This window comes from Harpia harpyja, chromosome 2 (assembly GCF_026419915.1).
Source record: "Harpia harpyja isolate bHarHar1 chromosome 2, bHarHar1 primary haplotype, whole genome shotgun sequence".
Classification (NCBI taxonomy): domain Eukaryota; kingdom Metazoa; phylum Chordata; class Aves; order Accipitriformes; family Accipitridae; genus Harpia; species Harpia harpyja.
The window spans coordinates 61624728-61645818 of record NC_068941.1 but is presented as its reverse complement, the minus strand read 5'-3'; the positions used below and the strand labels follow the sequence as shown (position 1 = coordinate 61645818).

General features: G+C 37.1%; 1 protein-coding gene across 1 annotated transcript in view; it reads right to left on the bottom strand.

The window, feature by feature from the left end:
• GABRA2 (gamma-aminobutyric acid type A receptor subunit alpha2) overlaps nt 1-21091 on the bottom strand; it is a 64888-nt gene that overhangs the window by 26970 nt on the left and 16827 nt on the right. The window contains exon 4 of the mRNA XM_052780144.1: nt 10157-10224. Within this exon, the coding sequence (XP_052636104.1) occupies nt 10157-10224 (68 nt within the window). The remainder of the gene's footprint in view (nt 1-10156; nt 10225-21091) is intronic.

The window sequence follows — 21091 nt, the reverse complement described above, 5'->3', positions numbered from 1 at the left end:
TAAACATTGATAATGTAAATTCATCAACTAACTTCAAATTGGATCTGTAAATGGATTTAGTGGTTTGCTACTGTCAGCACAGCATATAAATTGGAAATGGAAGAGCTTTAAAACTTTGTTGGAAGCAAACTGTATTCTGTGTATTGGCAAATGCTATCTTGGTGCAATTTCAGCTTTGTTGGACAGGTGCAAAATGGACCCATGATTTCAAAATACTAGTATGTTACAACAGTCTGTACTATTGCAATTACTCTGCAAATGCTACAGTTTATGTAAACCATTTTTGAGTAAATTATCTTTGAATGGACAAGTCCTGGTAAAATTCAACCAATATAAAATATTCAAGTGATTTCAATATAAAAGTGATTTCAAGGAACTTAGCCCCCATCACTTTCTGCTAGCTCCCTTGTGTGCTGATTAAAAAGGCTTAAGTTTTTTCTCAGTCAATCATAAGGCGGTACAAAAGGAGTGCTGAGTAGACAGCAAGAAACGACAGCCCTTTTCAGCTCCTTTCATCTGTGAGACAAGGAGCTGTGAGGACCTTTTCCAGGTCAGGGCCAGAGGCTAAGACAAGCATGTGGAATAAAGGAAAGAGAATTCTGTTACCTGAAGGAGCATGGCAGGGGCAGGAGAGAAAGCAGTCATTAGGAACTGTGTCAGGTGCTTGGGGAGATCTTTTTGGAACGATGTAATGGGATACTTATAAACTAACCTGACAAAAACCACAGGTGCAATTTTTAGCTATATCAAGAGGTCTTACATTACTACAATACAATTTTGTCATTTTTCTAATTAAAATTATTGTTACTCAACCAAATATTAAATAAAACTAACAAAACAGTACACTGAAAATTAATTTGCTTGGGTTTCTTTAACGCCAGTTGCCATTTTCTCTAATAATATGTTAGTAAATATCTCTGAAATAAATACAGAATTATGCACTTCTAAAGCATGTATTTCTTTGACATTATACCTGATCTTTTACTGTCTCTCATCGCTGCCAGAGCCACTGCCTCGTGACAAGTAATCTGCCCATTTCTCTATGATAGATCACATTCAATTATCCTGTTTTATTTGTTGATGTATATGTTGTTTTATTTGCTAAATATTGTGTGACTTAAAATCCCATTTACAAATTCCAAGTTATCTATCAGTTCCATTGTAGACCACGGTAACTCACAAAACACATAAAATCACAGAGGATCAGGAGCAGCAGGAACAGTGTGCTTGAAGCAGGGGGAATATATGAAATCTGGCAAGAAATACCAGGTAATTCAAGGGAAACAACTGCCCTAAAAGCCTCCTTGTGGTTTCTGTCTGAGGGGCGCTGCCAATAAATCATTGCTATGTATAAGATTGATGTTTCAGGTATAAGGAAGTGGAAAGAGCCTGAGGGAGTAAGACTTTGAAATCCCGCTGAAATTCAGCAGAAGTGAGTGGTAAGTCCTACAGGTTCCTTTGACAAATATCCCTGCACATAAATAATTAGAATATAAATCTTAAGTTTTTGTAATGTTTCCATCAATAGAGAATTTCAAAGGTCCCACTGCTTCACTGTCTTCCAACATATATAAAAAGAATTACATGAGAGATAAAATAGAAAAAAAAGCAGACATGAAATGCCACTAAATCAAAACAGCAACATTTCAAAAAAACCACATCTGATGCATGGCAACTGCTTAGGAAGTGGAATAAGCAGGATAGAATCTGAGCTGCAGCCTTGAAAGATCCCACCAATAAATCTCTGACTGATCCACAGGTAATTCTAATCTCTCCATCCAATCCACGCTGGAAATCTTTATTTGCAGAACATACCATTTAGAAGATGGAAACAGGGAATAAACCAAGGTTTGGTGTGAATGATCATGAACACCTTCTCCTTCCATTTACCACAACAGTAATAAAATCTCACATAGTTCTTAAATAACTTATGTTTCTATAGACCTCAGTGCATTTTTCAAAGGAAGTATTGGGATCTCAATTTTGTTTGAACGGAAACCAAGGCACAGAGATGAAATTAACTTGTCCCGGTCCATTTACAGAGTGATTATGAAAAGCAAAATACAATCCATGCCTTTTGCACTCCAGTGCTATAGTCACTGATCCCATGTTCCCTCCTGAGCCAAATCTGTTCTACTTATGATGATGAATATCCCTTCATATTCATATAATATGAAGATTACCATACAAAACAAACGAAAAAAGAGGAAACTATTAAAGTATTTTGAATATAATCAATGCAATAAGAAGCCAGCATTTATCAAAAGATGCTACATAAAGATTTTGTAACTATTTCCAATTCCATATATGTACCACTTTGTGGTAAATGCTGTGTAATGTTTACTTTCTAAGCAAGACTAACATTCTGTTAGAAATGCAAACCTGGACTCTAGAAAAAAAGACTCAAATTAATACCTGATACTCGTTTCATACACTCTGCAGATATTCTCCTATATGAAAAAACCTGTGCTGTCTTTGGTCATTACCAAACCACTCTCCACTATATAGTGCAGTATCTCCACAAAATCACAAAAGCATACTTCCTGGACTACAAAGGACTCCTGTGATCATTTCTAGACAAGGAAATGCTTCCTCCTGATTTGTGTCTGAAATAGTGCTTTCACAGTTGCGCTCTAACACAGTACAATTAAACATAATCTTTCAAATATGTATTATACCAGCTTACATGAAATTTTAGGTACAGATGATGAGATTCTTACCACAGTGTTAAGAAGCACTTGAGCCTCTGCCAGTTCAATGTTCAGAAGAATAAAATGGTGAAGGAATTTCAATCTTCTTTTAATATGCAGTTGTTGTGCATAACAGTATGCACAGAAAAAAATACATTAGTATCTCTGGGAGAAGCTTTAACTGACCTGAGTATAAGCAATCCCTCCTCACTACATGACAGTCTCCTTTTTTGCTAGGCCAGACTTGTATGGGAAAAGTTCAAACAACAAAAAATGTACTCTCATCCTCTCAGCTAATGGTTGGCAGATTTTGGAAGTCTTTGCATCTGGATTAAAGATGGAAGTGTTCCAAACCTTTCAAAAATTGTGAGTGTCCATTAGCAAGCAGCATTGTCATGGAGCAGACTGAACATTTTATTAATCCATCTCTGGAACACAGCATTTTGTTTTCTGAATAGTTCAGGCCAGAGTTCCTCATTCCCTACTTGTAAAGATTCTTCTCAGTCAATTCTCTAAAAAAAGTTTGGCTTTTTCTTGACCACTGTTAAAGCCATTAATGGACACACATACACAACCATGAAAGCAAATTTTAAATACTGTAAAATATAAAACTTAAAAAAAGCAAATACAAAAAATTAAAAATAAGGAAAGGGAAAAAGGCACACATACCTTTTTATTAATTCCTTAAAGACAGTCAGAAATACTGTGGTTGATATATTGACGAGGTAAACACCTAAGATTCAGGGACCTGTATCTCACCTACCTAATATAGGGGCTTCATATTAATATTTATTTTTACATTACTATAACTTCTTAATTTTAGTTCTTAAAAAGCACATTCTTGGCGTCATATCTACCTTAAGGCAATGTGTAATTTTTCTTTCAGTTTAGCTTAAAAATATTAACAATATTAGTATGCAACTAGTACTGTTGAATACTAACATGGTTGGTATGCAAATAAGTATCAAAACCACTTCCATGAAAACCAAGAGGGAGTTTTAGACAGAAGACTCAAAAAAATGCGATTATTCAAAGCAAAATAATCTTCCCAGTATATGCATTCTTGCTATAATCTGATATTTGTGGGCTTGATAAGTGCAAGTTTGTGATGGAACTTCTGCAAATTAATTTACCAAACTTCCTCACTAAGCATTTGGATCTAGCTTTTTAGTGAATGCTGAAATTAGCTTTACAGTGGGAGGCTCAAATTGTAAGTTTGTTGTCTTGGTCATTTCATTCTCTGTGGGATAGATTTGTGCATGGTGTAAATGGCATACACAAGAGCTAACACACTACAACAGTCTGCAAAACCCCATAGTTCTTGAAGTATGCTGTTGTATGGCTTGGCTTTACCTAGGCCTGTCTACCAGACTGGACAAACAATGTTTCTACCATCTCCATCTCACTTTCTACTTACCTATTCTCTTAAAAAAAAAAAAAAATGTCTAACAGTATCAGTATTGAAAAGAGTTCAGGATGCAATTCTCCTCTCCCCCAAAACCCCTCAGTGCTCCAATCACAAACAGTGACTACTCACACTCTGTAAGAGTACTTCACTAGCTGTCTATCTAACATCAAATCTCACTGCACAGATGTATAAACTGAGTCCATTTGTTCTTTTCCAAAACTTACCTTCTGATGTGTACAAAACACAGAACATAGAAGGAAATAGCAGATGGCCAGAAATTCCTTTTAGGTCTTTGGGAGGTGTGGATCTTATACACTCGTGAATAGAATTCTTGAAAATATTCTGAATAAACTCCCTTATGAAGGAGAGTTGTGGTCTGAAACTGCACTATTGGTTATTTATTATGAAAATCCTTAACAGCCCTGTTAAAAACTTAAACACTATCCCATCACTGCATTTCAAAGGAACATGTACTCATTTTTAAATACTTTTAAATAAAAAGTAATGTCTGCCAGATATATACGACCTTTAATACTATAAAGAATATGTGGTATATTCCTAGGGAATTGTACTCTGATTCTCCTCTATTTGAAGAACTTATTTCAAGCCTTTCATTTCTGCTTCATCTGCCATCTTCAGTCATTTTTGTCTAAGCATTTAATCTAAACATGAAGTATTTGAAAAAAATCTGGAAAAAATGTGTTTAACCAGTTTGAATGATAGTGTCTAGGGAAGAGAATGTCTTCCTATTCATATCCGTTTATGAAAAGGACCTTCTCTGAATGATTTTCTCTCTCTTTCTTTCCATAGAACTGATGTAGAATGAACTCTGAGTCTAAAAAAAGCACTGAGGAGGGATAAGAGAGGAATGTGAAAGATACGAATAGGGATTACTTAGAAAAGAGACTACAGAATATTATTCATGCTGCTGTTACTGAAAATACGAACACTTCTTGTTACCTTTTTTTATTCAGACATGGAGAAAGAACAACCCTGAAACACAATGGGTGCCTGGTGCTAGGGACAGGAATCCAAACAAGAGGTACACCGAGAGCTAATGTCAGCGAAGGGCTTGGACACAGACTCTGAGAAATCAATCTCCAATATTGATCCACTTGGCTTGATAATGCACAGGTGAACAAGCCTTTCCAACAGAATAAAAGGACAGAAATTCTGCAAGAGATCATGTGAGATACCCTCCTCAAAATTTCAGCCCATGGGTTTAACTTGCAAAGGCAATGACCTGAGCCTATAATAAAAGGGAATAGAGCAATCAATTTATTGACTTTTCAGAAACATATCAATGATAAAAAGACAACCTAGATGCTCCCCAACACCCAAGAAGGCCAAGTGTATTTATCATTTCTGTTTGCCTTTTACTCTTTAGTCTTCTGTTACTGAGTTAAAATAAAAGCTACAGTAAAATAATTGCAGTGCTTTTTTTAACCTTTGTGAAAAAAATCATCTTGATGCATTCCCTTATTGTGTCCTGACTTACAAATCATACAACCCCTGTAAAGCTTCTCTCCAGTTAAGGAACCATAGCTAATAATTAGACTTTGAAACAGCTAAAAAATAAGTTTCACAGAAAAAATACAAAATCTGAAATACAAAATGGAATGAGGAAATCTGAAAAATTGACACAAAAAAAAGAAACGCAGTTCCCAGTTCAGCCACTCTCTCTAAAGAACCATCTTCATTTGTAGTGAGAGATGCTGTAACAATCCTTTCGGTCATTTCTGGATTTGACCTTCAGCTTTCATTGAAAATTTCTGTTCTGGCTATATTTGAAAAATCAGAAATGCTTATTGAAAGTTTAATCAAAAACGGACAAGATGGAAGTGTGTGCAGCGATGAACTAGCTGGGTATGACCATCTCTGCAGAGAAATGTTCACGTTTCTTGACTCTTGAGTGAAAAAAATAGAGGTCTATCATCAAGAAACTAGGAAAAATTGTTGTGTACAAACAAATAGGGAAAAACAAAAATGTAATCACAGTAAACAAAACTCCCCAAAGACAATGAAAAGCTAAGGTTGAAAGCTGAAACACAAAACTTCAGAATACTTGTTAGTTTTAATATTCAAGCAAAACTGATTCAGGTCTTGCCACCTACTGTGTTGTAGGAAAGCAGGAAAGACTGTTCCCAGGGACAATTAGAAAGACTGCTCTGAGGCAAAATTTGGCAAAATCTTGGCAAAGCTTGCTTCACAGCAGACCTCATATAAAGGTTCTCAGTGCCTATACGCTCTGTTTTACATACAATAACTGTTGCTTGGGGAGTAAATATGTTTCTCATTTATTATTTATATTATTTTTTTCTACCAAGGACATCAGCACTTATGGCTATCTGGGAAATTTTAGAAGCCAAAGTGTCAAGAGCACCTGGAAAGAAAGTAAGTCTGAGAAAAAGCTGTAAAAGTACCTTGCTTGCAGTGCTAAAATCAGAGTTAGCAGCATATATATTTATAAAGATACATCGATCTACCAGACTTCAAATAATTAATTTTGAAAAAACAGAGAAATAATCAGTTTTAATGTTTAAATTAAATTATTTCCATTTTGTTATCCTACAAATCATAATTCAAGCAGAATTATCCTTCGCCTCAGAATATTAAAATATTAAATATTTTAATTTAATTACAATTTTTTTATTAGCCTCTTTAATCATAATTTAGCCTTATAACTCTTTAGAAAATTCAGATATGCTATGTTTTTCAATTGTTCTGTTCAATTTCTGGTTTGTTTGTTTTTCTAAACAAGGCAGCTTTTCTTCTCTCAGGCTAATGTCAAAATAAATTTGAATCACTGATCTGGTTGGAAGCCTATAAGGCAGAGCATCATAATAGTGAACTTAAACATTTCAGAGCAATAACAGCTCAAAAAGACAGAACAGTGAAAGTAAAATCTGTTTAATCCCATGTTTAGGTTTGCCTTCCTTGATTCTCATTAGTTTGCAAAATGAAGTTGAAAATTCCTGTTGTATATTGGCATCTCCTTTGACATTAAATACTGTGGTTGACATACAATAGCATTTTTATGACACAGCTAATATAGATACACCAATATTTTAGTCACAGCAGTTCATTTGAAGTGCAGTTTGCAACAGAGTTCTGGCCAAGAGTCAACAGATTTGGTAGCTGACTATTTTGGGCAGAACAGAGAGTAGCATGTTTTTAACTTAGTCAAAATGTTAAACCACAACAAGGATCAAAAGTTTTTGACTCTTAAAACATCTGGAGAAAAATCTCAGTCTTTGCTTTTACCTCCTAAATTTATCAACGACAACTTCAGCTAGCCTAAAATCAGGCAAAGATCAAATTCCCCTGGACTTATTATTTTTTGGCAAAATTGTGACACTGGAAAAATACAGGGAAAATGAATAAAAACCTACATTCTAGCAATCGTACTGAGTCACAGATTGCACGTGACACTATATTATCATTAACAGGAACTACTATACTTAGTGAGGAAAACAGAAACGTCACAAATTGCTATCAATTCAACAACAAAGGTTAGAATGGCATTTTATCAACTTTGTGAATCAACACTGCTATGCGACAACTGTGTCCTTAGTTCCGATCTACCCATCATTTTCAGTGTGCCGCCTCCCTCTTCCATACTATAAACACATATTAATCATCTCCCATGGCAGTGAGTCCCCTTTCCATTTTCAACAGGCTTTTCTCCAAAGCACTGTTATTCTTCACAATATGCTAACCAAGGGGAAAAACACCAAAACTGGCAAATAGATCACGCAAAGGAGTGCAGTCATACATCTGCTGACTTTTGTTTCTATGAAAAATCCCAGGGGAAGGAATTCTACTGGCAGCAATGACTATGAGAGTTTTGGGCAACAGCAGTGTCCAGCCTAAAAACCTGATGTGACTGAAGGCCTCACCACTCACACTGTGAAAGCAGAAGCCTCTGGAGCTGGGACCCAACCTTGCTGAAAAGATCTGAGATTCAGCTTGAGATCCTCTGGAGATTTAGGAGGACATGGGCAAGAGTCAAACTTATTGTCCCAATGAGGTCTTTTAAGGAGGAAGCTTATAAAATGAGAATATTCCAGAGCTTCCAACATTTACAGAAGAAAGTATCATTAAACCCTCTGTATAGTAGTTTACAATATCAATTCAGTAATGCAATACCTAAATGAAAGAGTACTCATGCTAAAAACTCTAATGTCACCTTCATGTTCGACAGAGTATGTGATAGTTTGGAAGCTATTATTTCAAAACTCAGATGTTGAAATTTTCTAATTGATTGCTCATACATCTCAAAATTATTTTATAATTATCAACTGAACAAGCTAAATTAACCCTGAAGCTTGTAGCAGTAAGTATTAAACTGCTCTTACTTACCTATCTACTTATCTGCAAACAGACCTACCATTACAGTAACAGCTGCCGTTCTGATGCACTGCACTCTGTTTCAATTAACACCTCTGCACAGAGCTGTTAGCACTGTAGGATCAAATGACGTGACCCCTTACTGTGCCATCATATCTGTCCGTGCAAATGGACACCCAGAGTTCTCCACACATTTACACACTGATGTCAAAAGTGTTTCAGGAGCTAGGGATTAGGCTCAGGGAGCTTTTAATTAAATTCCCATTTAAGCACAGATGACTTGCACAGCCTTGGGTAAGTCTCCTTCTGCCTCAGTACCACCTCTTTAAAATTGGGTTAAGATCATCTCCCCATTTCACAGGAATACTGTAAGTGTCAACACTGTGAAGTTACGAGATACTAGACTAACAAGGTCAAGATGTTCATATCACCTTTGTATATAGCTGTGGATACTTGGTTTTTATAATTAGTAATAAAATAAGAATCATTTCAGAAACTTAACATCATTAGGAAAAAACACCTCAAGAGAATCAGTAACATATACAGTGACAAAAAGAAAATAAATGTCTATTTTTCCTATGAAACAACTTTTCATGTGAAGCCTCAGTAATATATTCATCACAGTCAAAACAAAGCTTGAAAACTGAAACTATAACATACAAAAAACAAACACAAAACCCCAGATTTTCCAAAGCTATGACTACCTGTTAGTCAGTGAGCAATTAACTTTCAAAATGTACAACATACCATGAAATATTTACTTTCATTGCAATGTAGCTTGTAACATCAAGATGTTTCCTGTTTTGTATGATGCATAACCCAAAAGTTTTCACAGAAAAAGTAAATATTGCCTGTTTTAAAAAATATTGGGGTTTAATACCTGTAGATACACATAGGTAGTATTTTATATGTCTCATACATAATCACAAATGTTAAAACACTTCAAAAAATAATTTCCTGCAGGAAGTAATTTCTTGCAGGAACAGCAACGACAGCTAAAGTAACTTTCAGACTGTCCTTCCCTTCTTTCCTTTTAGAGATGTTATATCCATGAAGATCTTTCTCCCCAGTGTGACACATTCTTCCTAATCTGTGTATGATTTGCAGTGAGCCTACAAAGGACCCCTGCCTCAGAGTATTCTCCATTGCTGTTTTCATGAAAAACTGTAATCCAGAGCAATATTCTGACAGTTTCTTTCTTTTTCATGTCACTTACTTCCTTTAAATGGTTACTAAATAGTGCAAATTATGAAGGACAGATCTGCAGAACACCACAATTGTGCTGATGACCCCACTTCCAAGCTATGTCCTTCAACAAGCTTAGTTTAGACTGACTCCAGTCAGGTCCCTCGGACTGTTGCCAACATTAAGTGTGCTCCTACAGTGCACTTTTCACTCTAGTTTCATCCAAGAGGAATCCAGTTCACCCACCTCAAGACTGCTCCAGAATATGAACCAACATACAGTCAGTGGGGACAATCAGAAGAGTCACTGGTCCAAACTAAACAGCTAATACAAGTGTACTTATCATGTAAGGTTTATAAACCAATTTCCATCTTTAGAACTACTGGGATTTGGCACTTCCTGACTTCACTGAAATTATTCCCAATTTGTCTACAATAAGTAAAAGCAGAACACAAGTTTAAAGGAAGTTAATGGTATATATCTTACAACATTTACTATATATGCAAAAGATTCAGAAACTCACCATATCAGTATCTGAAACAGGTCCAAAACTGGTCACATAGATGTTAGTGAAGACTTCAGTAATACTATCTGATATAAAAAAGAAAAAACAAGCAAACATTTTAAATTTATAGTACTTCTTCAAACTCTCTGTGCAAAATTATGGGACATTTTGAACCAGTTTCTGTCATTATTTACTTCTCCTAACCAGTATCCTGTTGTAAATACTGGGGGTCTCTACCCGACCTAACACAGAGGTTATCGGATGAGAGTTTGTCCCACTGAGTAGTTTGTTTCAGTTAAAGGACTATACAACCATTAGCAACTACACACATATTGCCCATTTCTCCACCAGCAAAAATAACCACACTGTCTTGGACTTAACACGGTAGTACAGTTCTAAACATAAAATGCCTTTGTTGCAGAGGTGTTATCTGTGTTGTTGCAGATCATTCCTATTAAAACCTTTCTAGTTCAAGGCTGTTTTCTTCATCCTGAAAGCTTTCTCAAAGCCAAAGACAAAAAAAACCTTACAAAGCAATTATTGACTACACCAAATGTAACACTCAACAGCATCCTACTTTTTAATTGGGTAGGTTTTTAAGTGGCACGTATTTTAACGTAATAGTTCCTTCCCTTGATACACGGTGCTTCTGATACATTGTTGTGGTACTGTAAATACTATAAGAAAATGTTCTTCCTAATCATTGTAGTTAGACAGCCATGAAATTAGAATATTAAATGTTGTACTGCAGGGAAAAATAATTACTGAGTTTTCTATCTTCAGTTTCTAATTAGGCTCAAAATGGAACGATATTCACTAAGAGGGATAGCACACACTTGCAGGAAATTTCTTACAGCAGTTGCCAACTACCGTCTGCATTCAAGACAGTCAACACAAGGAATTCTCTGCCTTAAAGCCAGTTGCTGGCTGGAAAATAAATATCTAAATACAACTAGCTGCAATTTGACTTACCCCAGATTTTCCCATTCCTAAAAATAATACAGCTGCCTGTTATGTGAGTGATCCTGCTGTCATATCATGATTTCCATCTTTAATCACCATTTAATATAGATAGTTAATAGTTTCTATATTCCTAAAAGCTACCTTTTGACAAATATGTGGCATAGGCAGATTTTACTTTTAATTGTATTGAGGCAAAAAGTATAATCGCTGCTCTCTATTGGGAGAAATCAGCAGTGCACTGGGCAGCAGTGTATTTTCAAAGGGATGTAGGTGCACCCAAAGGAAAGATGGGGTGATACAGTACTTTCAGAGAACTTCTGGAGCATGGGGGAGGCACATTCCTGCACTCTCATCTTTAAGGAAACTTGAATTTCCTTCTCCAGTTGAACACTAGACGTGCTTATTAGAATACAGGACTTTGTAAAGCCCCTCCTACCCGAAACAATCTTCTTTCCAGGATCGTCTCTGCTTTTTAAGCAAATAAATAAAGGCTGACTCTTACTATGTGTCACTTGGAAGTTCAAAAGCACACTACCCCTGCACATCCTGAGAGGTGTTTATTTGTGTGATAGAGACTTCTGTAAATCCATATGCAGCATCCATTCACAAGCTGAGTTGATTTCTACTCCAAACATCTTACAAACTAATTTTAAATCAGTGGACAAGAGGTGCGGAGTCTGCATTGTTAGTATTCAACAAGCATAAAGTATGGGTCTGGCTGAAATATCATACAGAAACCACAGCTATAGTTCAGAAGACTAGTGACTGCATGTTGCCTGTGGGAGACTCTCCAGAAAAAAAGATTATTCTTTCCAAATGGTTACCTGGCACAGGCTGAGATGAAATGGAAAAGTGACAAGAGAGCTACTCTTCAGGGGGTAAAACAGTGCTGCAGGGACTAAGCGTGAAATTTGGCCTGTACTGTGAAATTTGGCCTGCACTATAATGACAACACAAAATCTTAATTACAATTCCATGAAAAACACTGGTGTTACAAAAATATGACTGACAATCAAGTATCCAGATAGCAGAGAACCAAGACAAATTTCAATTATACTGGTATAATCTGAAGGAACCCTACTATAGGCAACAAAGTCACTTGGCAAATCTTAACCTGCACACACACCCCCCTCCCAAATGGTGGGAAGCATGGTCCTCTGTAACCTCACCCTATTGCTATCAGTTGTTTGCATCTGACATACTGACACATGGGAATGACTTTACAATTTGCATATAGTAAACTACAGGACATGGAATCTTCAGGCTTGCCTTCCATTTTAAGTTTTAATTAAAAAAAAAAGTCCCATATTCTACCATATCATTTTTATATACTTCTGGATCCATCTTCCCATCAGAAATGAGCAGAGAAGACAGAGCTGAGAACAAACTGACTGCAACACATCGTTGAATGCTATTACAACAGTCTGTAGATTCCCCTTGTTGGTGTGCATCACTCACTTCAAATCACTTCACACCTTTGGAGTGAAGGATCAAGACTTGGGGAATGGAGGGGGGATGGATGGGAAGAAGAAGAGGCTGGCTATCCACAGATCCTCAGCTGCAAGAGCTTCATTTCAGGTTGTCATAATTAAGATAAGCACTTCAGTGTATATAAAAAGTCCTGGGGCAAATTCATCACTGATAGCCTCAGGAATGGGAATGGATGCAAATTAATCATGCGCGTTTCTTTCTTTTTTGCCAAAACTGCCTTAAACCAGCATAGCTCCAGGCAATGGTGACACCAGTGACTTTCAATGCAACCAGTTGCTCTCCCCAGAAGTGAGGGTTGATCCTGACGGCAGGCACTCCACCAGGCTGCTTCTCCTCGGGCGAGAGCCACACTGTGGCAGAGAGTTAAGGGAGTAGGTAGAACGTCTTGAAACAGAGTATGAAAGGGACAAGGGAAGCTGACAAGTTGCAAGAGATGAGAAGACTGAGGGAAAAGAAAGGATAAGGAAACAGAACAAAGGCAGGCAGGAAAAAAAGAAAGTACACAAAAGAGGAGCTGGCAGGTTTTGATTTCTGCCTCCTATTTTCTCTCAAAATTCTGCATATTTTTTAAGTTTCTGCTCATACCCTACATACAAGGAAACTGGTCCTTAAAGACAAAAGAAGCTGAAATGTAATAAATCTTGAATTATTCCCGTTACCATCTGTTAGTGTTAGCAGCCTGAGCCTTGTGTCTGTTTCTTCCTTGTTACTTTACACAGTGTTACAGTAAAGATTCCTCTGAATTGCAAATTTGAACTCAGGGTTTCAGAATCAGTGTCTACAAAAAGAAAAAATTAATCTCCTTTTTTACAACAAATATTGTAATTATTGCTTTGAAAGAATACATGCTTGTCAAATAAAATCTCTATTAAAACATTCTACTTTGTCCCACCAGTAACTTACTGAAAACAATTCAGAGGCACAAAGCACAGTTTCAGATGGACTCTGTAATCAGAATTCATACAGCAGGCATCACAGTTACAGGCTTTTTATAACTCACATTCTGTCAACAACAGCACAAGTCATCACACTTGGCCCACTGGAGATTCAAACAGTTCTGGATCATCAGCGCTTCTGGAAAAGCCAAAGGAATGTACTCAGCTAAAAAATGTTCAACGCAACATGTGTTCGTGTACAAATCTAGAGTCTGGGTTTTTTGAGAAAAATTAAGGACAAGGTTTTTCCACTAGAATTATAAAATCTTTTTCTTCAATTGACATGTAAACACATAACTAAAAGGCCTGATATTCAAAAGTGCTTAAATCAACAGAGGCCTAGTGCTTTTGAAAAACTATCTAGTTTTTAAAGAAGAACCCTCAAACCCTCTGTTGGGAGGATGGGTAGCTGACTCATTTATACTCATGAACTCTTAAGTTATTCTGAATCACTGCCTTTGAAGGTTAAACAAAGAAACAGGAACAGGAAAGGGTAAGGATATAGTTTCTATTTCTGATGCTTCTTTTAGGGGAAAAGATCTCAGGCAAAGAATATGACATGCAGATGCCATCACCACATAAAGTGCTCTGAAATTCAGCAAATGCTATTATAGCATGGTTTCTAATGATGACCAAGGCATGGTCATAAATGTTAAGAGAGAAGCCTTACCTGACTTAGCTTAGGCCAATTTCTCAGAAAATGGAAGCCAAAGGTAAACTGACAAAAAGTCAAGAAAGTTAAGAATAAAGAGAGGAAGAAAAACACATCCTATGGAAGTAGTAAAAGCAATAACTACTAAGATCAAGTTTCACATGGTTCTTAAGCACTGGTTTCTCCTGATTCCCTTTCCTTACTTGAACTGTCATGATATCAATACTGAAAAAAAATCAGAAAGTAAGAAAAAGCAATAAATATAGCAAACTGCAGAAGGCTTATAGATCGTTATCTATCCTTAGCTGGAAGGTTTACTGTGTGTCTTAATTACATTTAGGATTTTACAAACATTAATTATAATAACCTCTCTCTGAAGATAATAACTTTATTAACTTTATTTTTCTGTACTTGAGAAGCTGAGGCAGGAGGATTAAATGACGTGTAAGTAATGTGAAGGACAGGTGTTACCAAATCTGGCTTCAGCTGTCCAACATTAAGTGCCCACACTGGAAAATGTCAACATCATTGACTTGTCAAAAATTAGAAGAGGAGTTCAGAGCTTAGTTAGAGTTGTTATCAGTGCCTTTGTCCATTCCATTACGCCAACTCTCATGCTGCTGGGATACCCTCTCTGATGGTCTGAGTCCTGCTGACTTGTTCCTCAGTAGAAGAGCTGGCTCAGCTGAAGTAGGCTGCTTGGCAGAGAATTTGCAGTGGCTGAAGTCTAAATCAATCACAGGTTGAGTAATGGAGACCGTCAGAAAAGTCACATGAAAAGGTTCCTCATCAGCATTTACCAATTTGTCAAAATTGGAAATTTCCACAGAGGCAATTCAATTTTGAATGAGTTCCTTTGGACTGCTGCCTGCCAGGCAGTTTTCAAAACTTCTCTGCTTTCTTTCAAATGTCCCTTCTCAGCTGCCTGCATCTTTGAAGGGGTACACAGGGTTCCAGTGTCTGTGACATGGGGTACCTAGACATGCAGGGTTGAGCACACCTGAGAGCTATCCCTTTCCTGAAGAACTCCGAGGCAGGATTATCTTTTTTTGAAATAAATTTTCTGAATATTTATCAAACCCTCCTTCTCTCCTGTCACTGAAATAATCTACAATCATTTCTTCGCAGAGAGTAGGGACAAAACATGCATGGCTCGTTCTAGGTATGTTTAAAAGAAGAGAAGAAAGGAGTGCAATCATTGCAAAGTCTTCAGAGTGGACCATCAACAAGGTTCCAGATGTTCGTTTGCATGAAGCTGGCTGTATTATCCATTGTGTCAAGGCTACTTTCACAAGAAAACAGGCTAATAGATTGTGTTGCACTTTTTTTTTTTTTTTTTTTTTATTTTAGTCAATAAAACTGTAAATCCAGGGTTTGGGCAGCTAAAATAAAAGCCAGTCTGTTTGAGGTAATCCAAAACCATCAAAAGTATTCTTGGTGGGACAGAGCTTTTAAAATATACATAAGCAGTTCTAATGCATAGCATGAAACAATTTCTTACAAACATTATTTTACATGTAGAGTAAATAGTACCCAGGAGAACACTGCAAGGCTATAACTGAAGGGTTGCTACAGAAGGAAAAAAAAAAAAAAGAAAAGAAAATATTGTTCTTTAATTCTGTCAACAAAAAATAAAAGAGGAGGTTAAGTTGCAGTGCTGTGGGAGCCTTAACTGAGGATTTCTGAGTTTTTGTGGAAATGCTGTTAAAAGCCTGATGTTACTTTAATTATTTTGCTATAAAAAATTATTTAGCTGGAATTGACATTGTTCTGACATTGTAATATGGTCTCCAAGGGCATGCTTGGCAATGTTGCCCAAAGGCTTTGAAATTGTCATTCATAATACAACGCAGGAATTGCACAGGTGAAACAGCCAGGGTCTTAATCCATCAAACACTGTTCCAACTCAACACGCTGCCCTTATCTGACAAGCTCCTTAGTGTGTCTGCTGACAGCTCAAGACACTCTCTGGCTGGCAGGGAATGGGGGTCAGAGGAGGTCATGCAACGTGGAGCCGTAAGGGCAGTAAAATCCATAAGAATGCAGATATTTCAAAATACGGTTCTGCCAGTTCTTCTCTGTATTTGGTTTTGGTGCTTTAGGTGACAGTTTTATCTATCCAGCTACTCAGCATCTTCGTTCATTATCCACTGTTAAATTACAACAGTTTCAAAGCCACATGTGTCTACATAAATACACTTCCAATTTGTAAATTGAAGCCAACTGTGAGAAGAAATAAATTCAATTCCCTCCTTGACATCAGCGCTTCACTTCCAATAGCCTCACTCTATCCTCAATCTATTGGCAAGACAATTTCTTAATAAGAGCCATAAGTAAACTTCTCTTTCAAATCTCCATCTTTAACGAAGCATAGGTAGAGTAAGCTTACCAGTAAGACCTAGTAATACCTGTAAGTGTTACTGTTAACAGCTGCTCTCTTGGTTCACTTTGGTGTAAAAGAGACCTGAATCTGGTGCTGTACTTGATTTCTCATGGTGTTGACTGAAACAAGAATATATTCTGGAGAAAATATTCTGGAGAAAGATACAGGAATTGAAAGCCAGTAGGCTAACAGACCCCAAGTGATTTCCCTCTGAAGAGCTTATATCTATTAACAGATATTATATCATACACTAAATAGGCAGCTCCATGTAAAGACTATCAGAGACCCTCCAAAGACCTACACAGAACTGGGCAACCCTGTAAAGCAATACCATACTCTTGAAATAAATACCATTACATCATTTAGACTAACCAAATACCTGGTCCTGTGTATAAGCCCATTCTTGAATTGGAATTTTTACTTCAGAAAAGTAGTATTTATTATTCTGAAATTGAAGATAGCTGGTCTGGAATAGCAGGAAAATATAAACTTGAGGGAGAATTTACTGTAAAACAAAACTTCACTTAAAAGTAGGTATATCTTTAGAGATGAGTGAGACTTTTTGACCATTAAAAAAACACACATTAACCTGGAAAAAATATTTAGCTTAACTGTCAACATCTTTTCTTCTGTAGCAGAAGACTTGGGGAAACATTTTCAGACATGTTTTTAGCTGAACAAATGTCTTTTTTAGGTGTAGGTTACTCACAAAATGTGCACAGAATGAAATGCAGGCATATTTGCAACTCAAATAATGTGATATATCTCCACAGTTGGGTAATTACTCAGATTTCTCCTGTATGTAAAAGACATTGGTGCAAACTGTAAGAGCACTGTTTTCAGCTAGCAAATGGAAAATTAAAAAGTTCTCTCTGTGCTGAGTGATATATTTACATGTTACTAAGATGATTTTCACACGCCTATGACAGATTTGAGGTTTAACTCTCACTCAAGAATAAGAAAAGAGTGCAGATCACATACACAGACATTATCTTTACTACTTTTTCTTCTCTCTATCTCTACCAAGAGAGCTTTAATTTGCAAACCTTATTACTTCAGGTAACAAAATTAAACACTTTTCCAAAGGGTCCTATGAATGAAGAGCCTTGGATATAAGTGACACTTGAGGTGCAGTTTTAACTTTATTACAGACTTTCTCTGCAAGTTTGAGAAAGTCACTCAAGGGTAGGGCTAAAGACTGATTTTGGTGCCCAATTATCTCTTTAAGTATATTGGACAAGCTCCACAAAGTTATTTAAGCTCCAGGTTTCCACTTAAATCAATAAAAGTTAATCTGAATGTCTCTGTGGTCCAGGTCATAATGACTAAATTTTGCACTTTTATTTGTCTGAATCCCCTTTAGTCCCAAATTCCTGTCTAACGTTGTCAGTACCTAAAATTCCCTGGCTGCTTATATTTCCACCTTAAGACAAAAATATCCTGATGCTGCCAAGCAGCTTAAAGAACTGGCTCTCAACCAAGTCCCAACGAGTTCTTCAAACTATAAATAATTACAAATTTACTGGGCCAGAAAGACTGAGAGAGAAAGCAAGAAAACAAGCAAGAGACTGATTCCACAGCCTAGCAGTACTCATGGGATATAGCAGACATAAATTGAAGTCTCTGCTCAATATCTAATTATTTACACAAAGCAGAACAATTCCTTCCAAAGACTGAGGAAGCATGCCCTATCTTAGCAAATTCACTTTCGTGGTCAAGACAGACCCTGACACACAGTAACTTGAGTTCATGTCTCTGCTTTAAATCAAAGCATGCACTTGACAAGAGGTGCTCTCTCTCTCACACAAGTTTCCATCATCCCAGGCTATCAAGCTACTCTCATGGCTCTTTTCAGGAAAGGAGGAATGGCATGAGCTCTAGAGGGGGCACACCACTCTGAACAGATGAAGTGGAGACTGGTAATGTTTTCCCACCCAAACTTGGATGTTTCACCTGTGTTGGTAAGAAAAGGATTCAGCTGCATGCCTCTCTTCAGCAGTTTTTAATTAGTTAGCTTGACAGATCCCCACTCAGTTTATTGACTTTATGAACCACTTTTGCAGACAGTTAAGGCCATGCCTACACCATTTCTGAGGTGTGCCAACAAGTCTAGCTTTGCCCATGTTCCACAAAGGAGACCCGGCTGTTTGAAGCAATGAATTCCACTATACATGCTGTCCAGGGGATGTAGGTATTGCCAAACCTAAGGCCTCAGTCTGTATGGGGCTGACTGGCTAAAGACTGTGAATGGCTCTACAGTCCAGCAGCACAAAACATAGGTCTCAGTCCATGTTCTGACAAAAGTGTAGATATTTTATACAAAGTAAAACATCTCCAGTGAAAGAAACCACTCTTCCAGAACAATCAAAAGCCCTGTGTCTAGTTAACAGAGTTGGAAAGTGGGAGACATGGATTCAGATCCCTTTTGCAAATCAGGTAGAGAATAAATAAGATGTTTAAGCTAGAACATACTTCATCCCTGATGAGAAGGCTACTGTACTGACTGGTGCAGCCCATATCACATCGGGCCAACCAATCAACCAGTGTCTAGCTTGAATCCTGCCAGAATTTAAACATGAGAGAGTTCAAAGCAACCCAGAAGTGCATAACTTAATTGGTTCTTTGCAGGGGGAAAAGAAGAAATGTAGATACTCTCAGCCATTAGGTCATTACTGTTGGAATTCATAGACTTTTGGCACCTCAAGCAACATTTTGACAATCTCAGAGGTATCAGCTGCCAAGTGAGTAAGACAGCAATTAACTATCTAGACATCTTTCTGGATTTTTTTTTCCTATCTTTTAAACAGAGTATTCCTCCAATTTACAGGTTCATTGTAAAGATATTAATACAACATAGATGCTTTGGTTGTATAAACATTTGAGACAACTGAGTAATTATAAACAGTAGTCTTGACTATGGTACAATTAACAAAGGGAGAAACAAAATGATGAAAATAGAAACAAGAAGGAGTGAATGAAATCATTGGGAAGGGCACTCTAAGCACATGGGTAATATGAAATCTCTTCCCATAAAGCCAAATTACCATGAAATCCACCAAATCAAAATTTGTTCCCTTTTCATTACATCCTCACACACCAAGAAAAAAAGAATTAAAAAGCATTCAGCTCTAAAATAAACAACAAATGTGAGTCATATTTAGTTGGAGTTGCACAAAATGTTCAATAGAAACATGAAAGTGAAAACGTGGTTGAGTTTGGCTGGAAAAAATGTGATCTTACTGAGATGAGTTACTTAAAATGTTGAAGTAAAATGAACTTAGCTAACACACAACACATTTGGCAGCAAACCAAAACTACATGGCATTCAAATGAAAAATAAAACATCAGCACTAAACCTTATCCCTTTAGACACTACAGCTTCCATCATGATGCAAAGAGGTTGTATATAATAACCAGGCTGAGTAACAAATGGGACTACTGCATTGTTTAGATCAACTGGATGAGCATGATAAAGCTAAAATGAACCAGAGTGCCCCAACACTGTCTAAAGAATGAGACAGAGGAAGACAAAGAAAACAAGAGCACTCAAACAAGGCTGGAAATGGAAAGGAGCAGACTTTGACAAAGTGGAGCAGTAATTATTTGGACCGACCTGAATCGGTGTCATCACACAAGTAGGGATGGCAAAGTTATTACTCCCATGCAACCGTATTTCCATTTACTCAGCTTAGAGGCTTGTGCTATTAGAAAGGAAACCATAACATGCAGGTAAGGCAGAACAATTCCCAAAATTATTTCAGATTTTAGAAACTTATATTCAGAAGCCTTTCTCTCTCTCTCTTTTTTTTTTAAATGTTCGAATTTTGTGACCTCAGTACTTAAGTCATGGAAGACCACGTCAAATTCTGCTGCACTATCTTTCTAGACTAATTTCAGGTTTAATCTCTGTACTTTATTCCAAGTTGCAGCATTTATGAATCATCCCATTTGGTACACTCACTCTGCCAGCCCCTCCTGTACTCCAAAACACTTCTCCCCATAACAGCAGTATCATTTTAAAAAAGCAGCACCTTCAAGTTTCTCTTTGCAGTCATAAAGTGGCAGAGTCTGGGCTTCTTAAGATATGCCTTTATTGCACCTGACTCCCTTGATTTTAGTTGCTAGGTTACTTGCTTGTTCATCTCCTCTTACAGAGGTCCAGATGTTTTTCTAACCAGGATCACTCAGCCTAGATTTTCTCCAGGTTAGATTTCAGGTGCCACTTTTTGGCTTATGCTGGTAACACGTCAACTTGCCAGTGAAAGTACAAGTTACGAAAAGCACCTCTCCTTCAGTACCTTCCCACATTCTAAACATTAAAAAAACCCCAAATTCTCATAATTCCCTGGAAGAACACCAGAGGTCAAAGTCCTTCCACATCAAGGACATGTGAAATGGGCACAGAAGTCACACTGGAATGACCAAGGAACTGTGATAATACATACATAATACATACAGGACTTCACCCTTTGGCTACACACTACTTCTAAGCTAAAACAGACACTGTCACAGTGCTTATTACCCTTGTT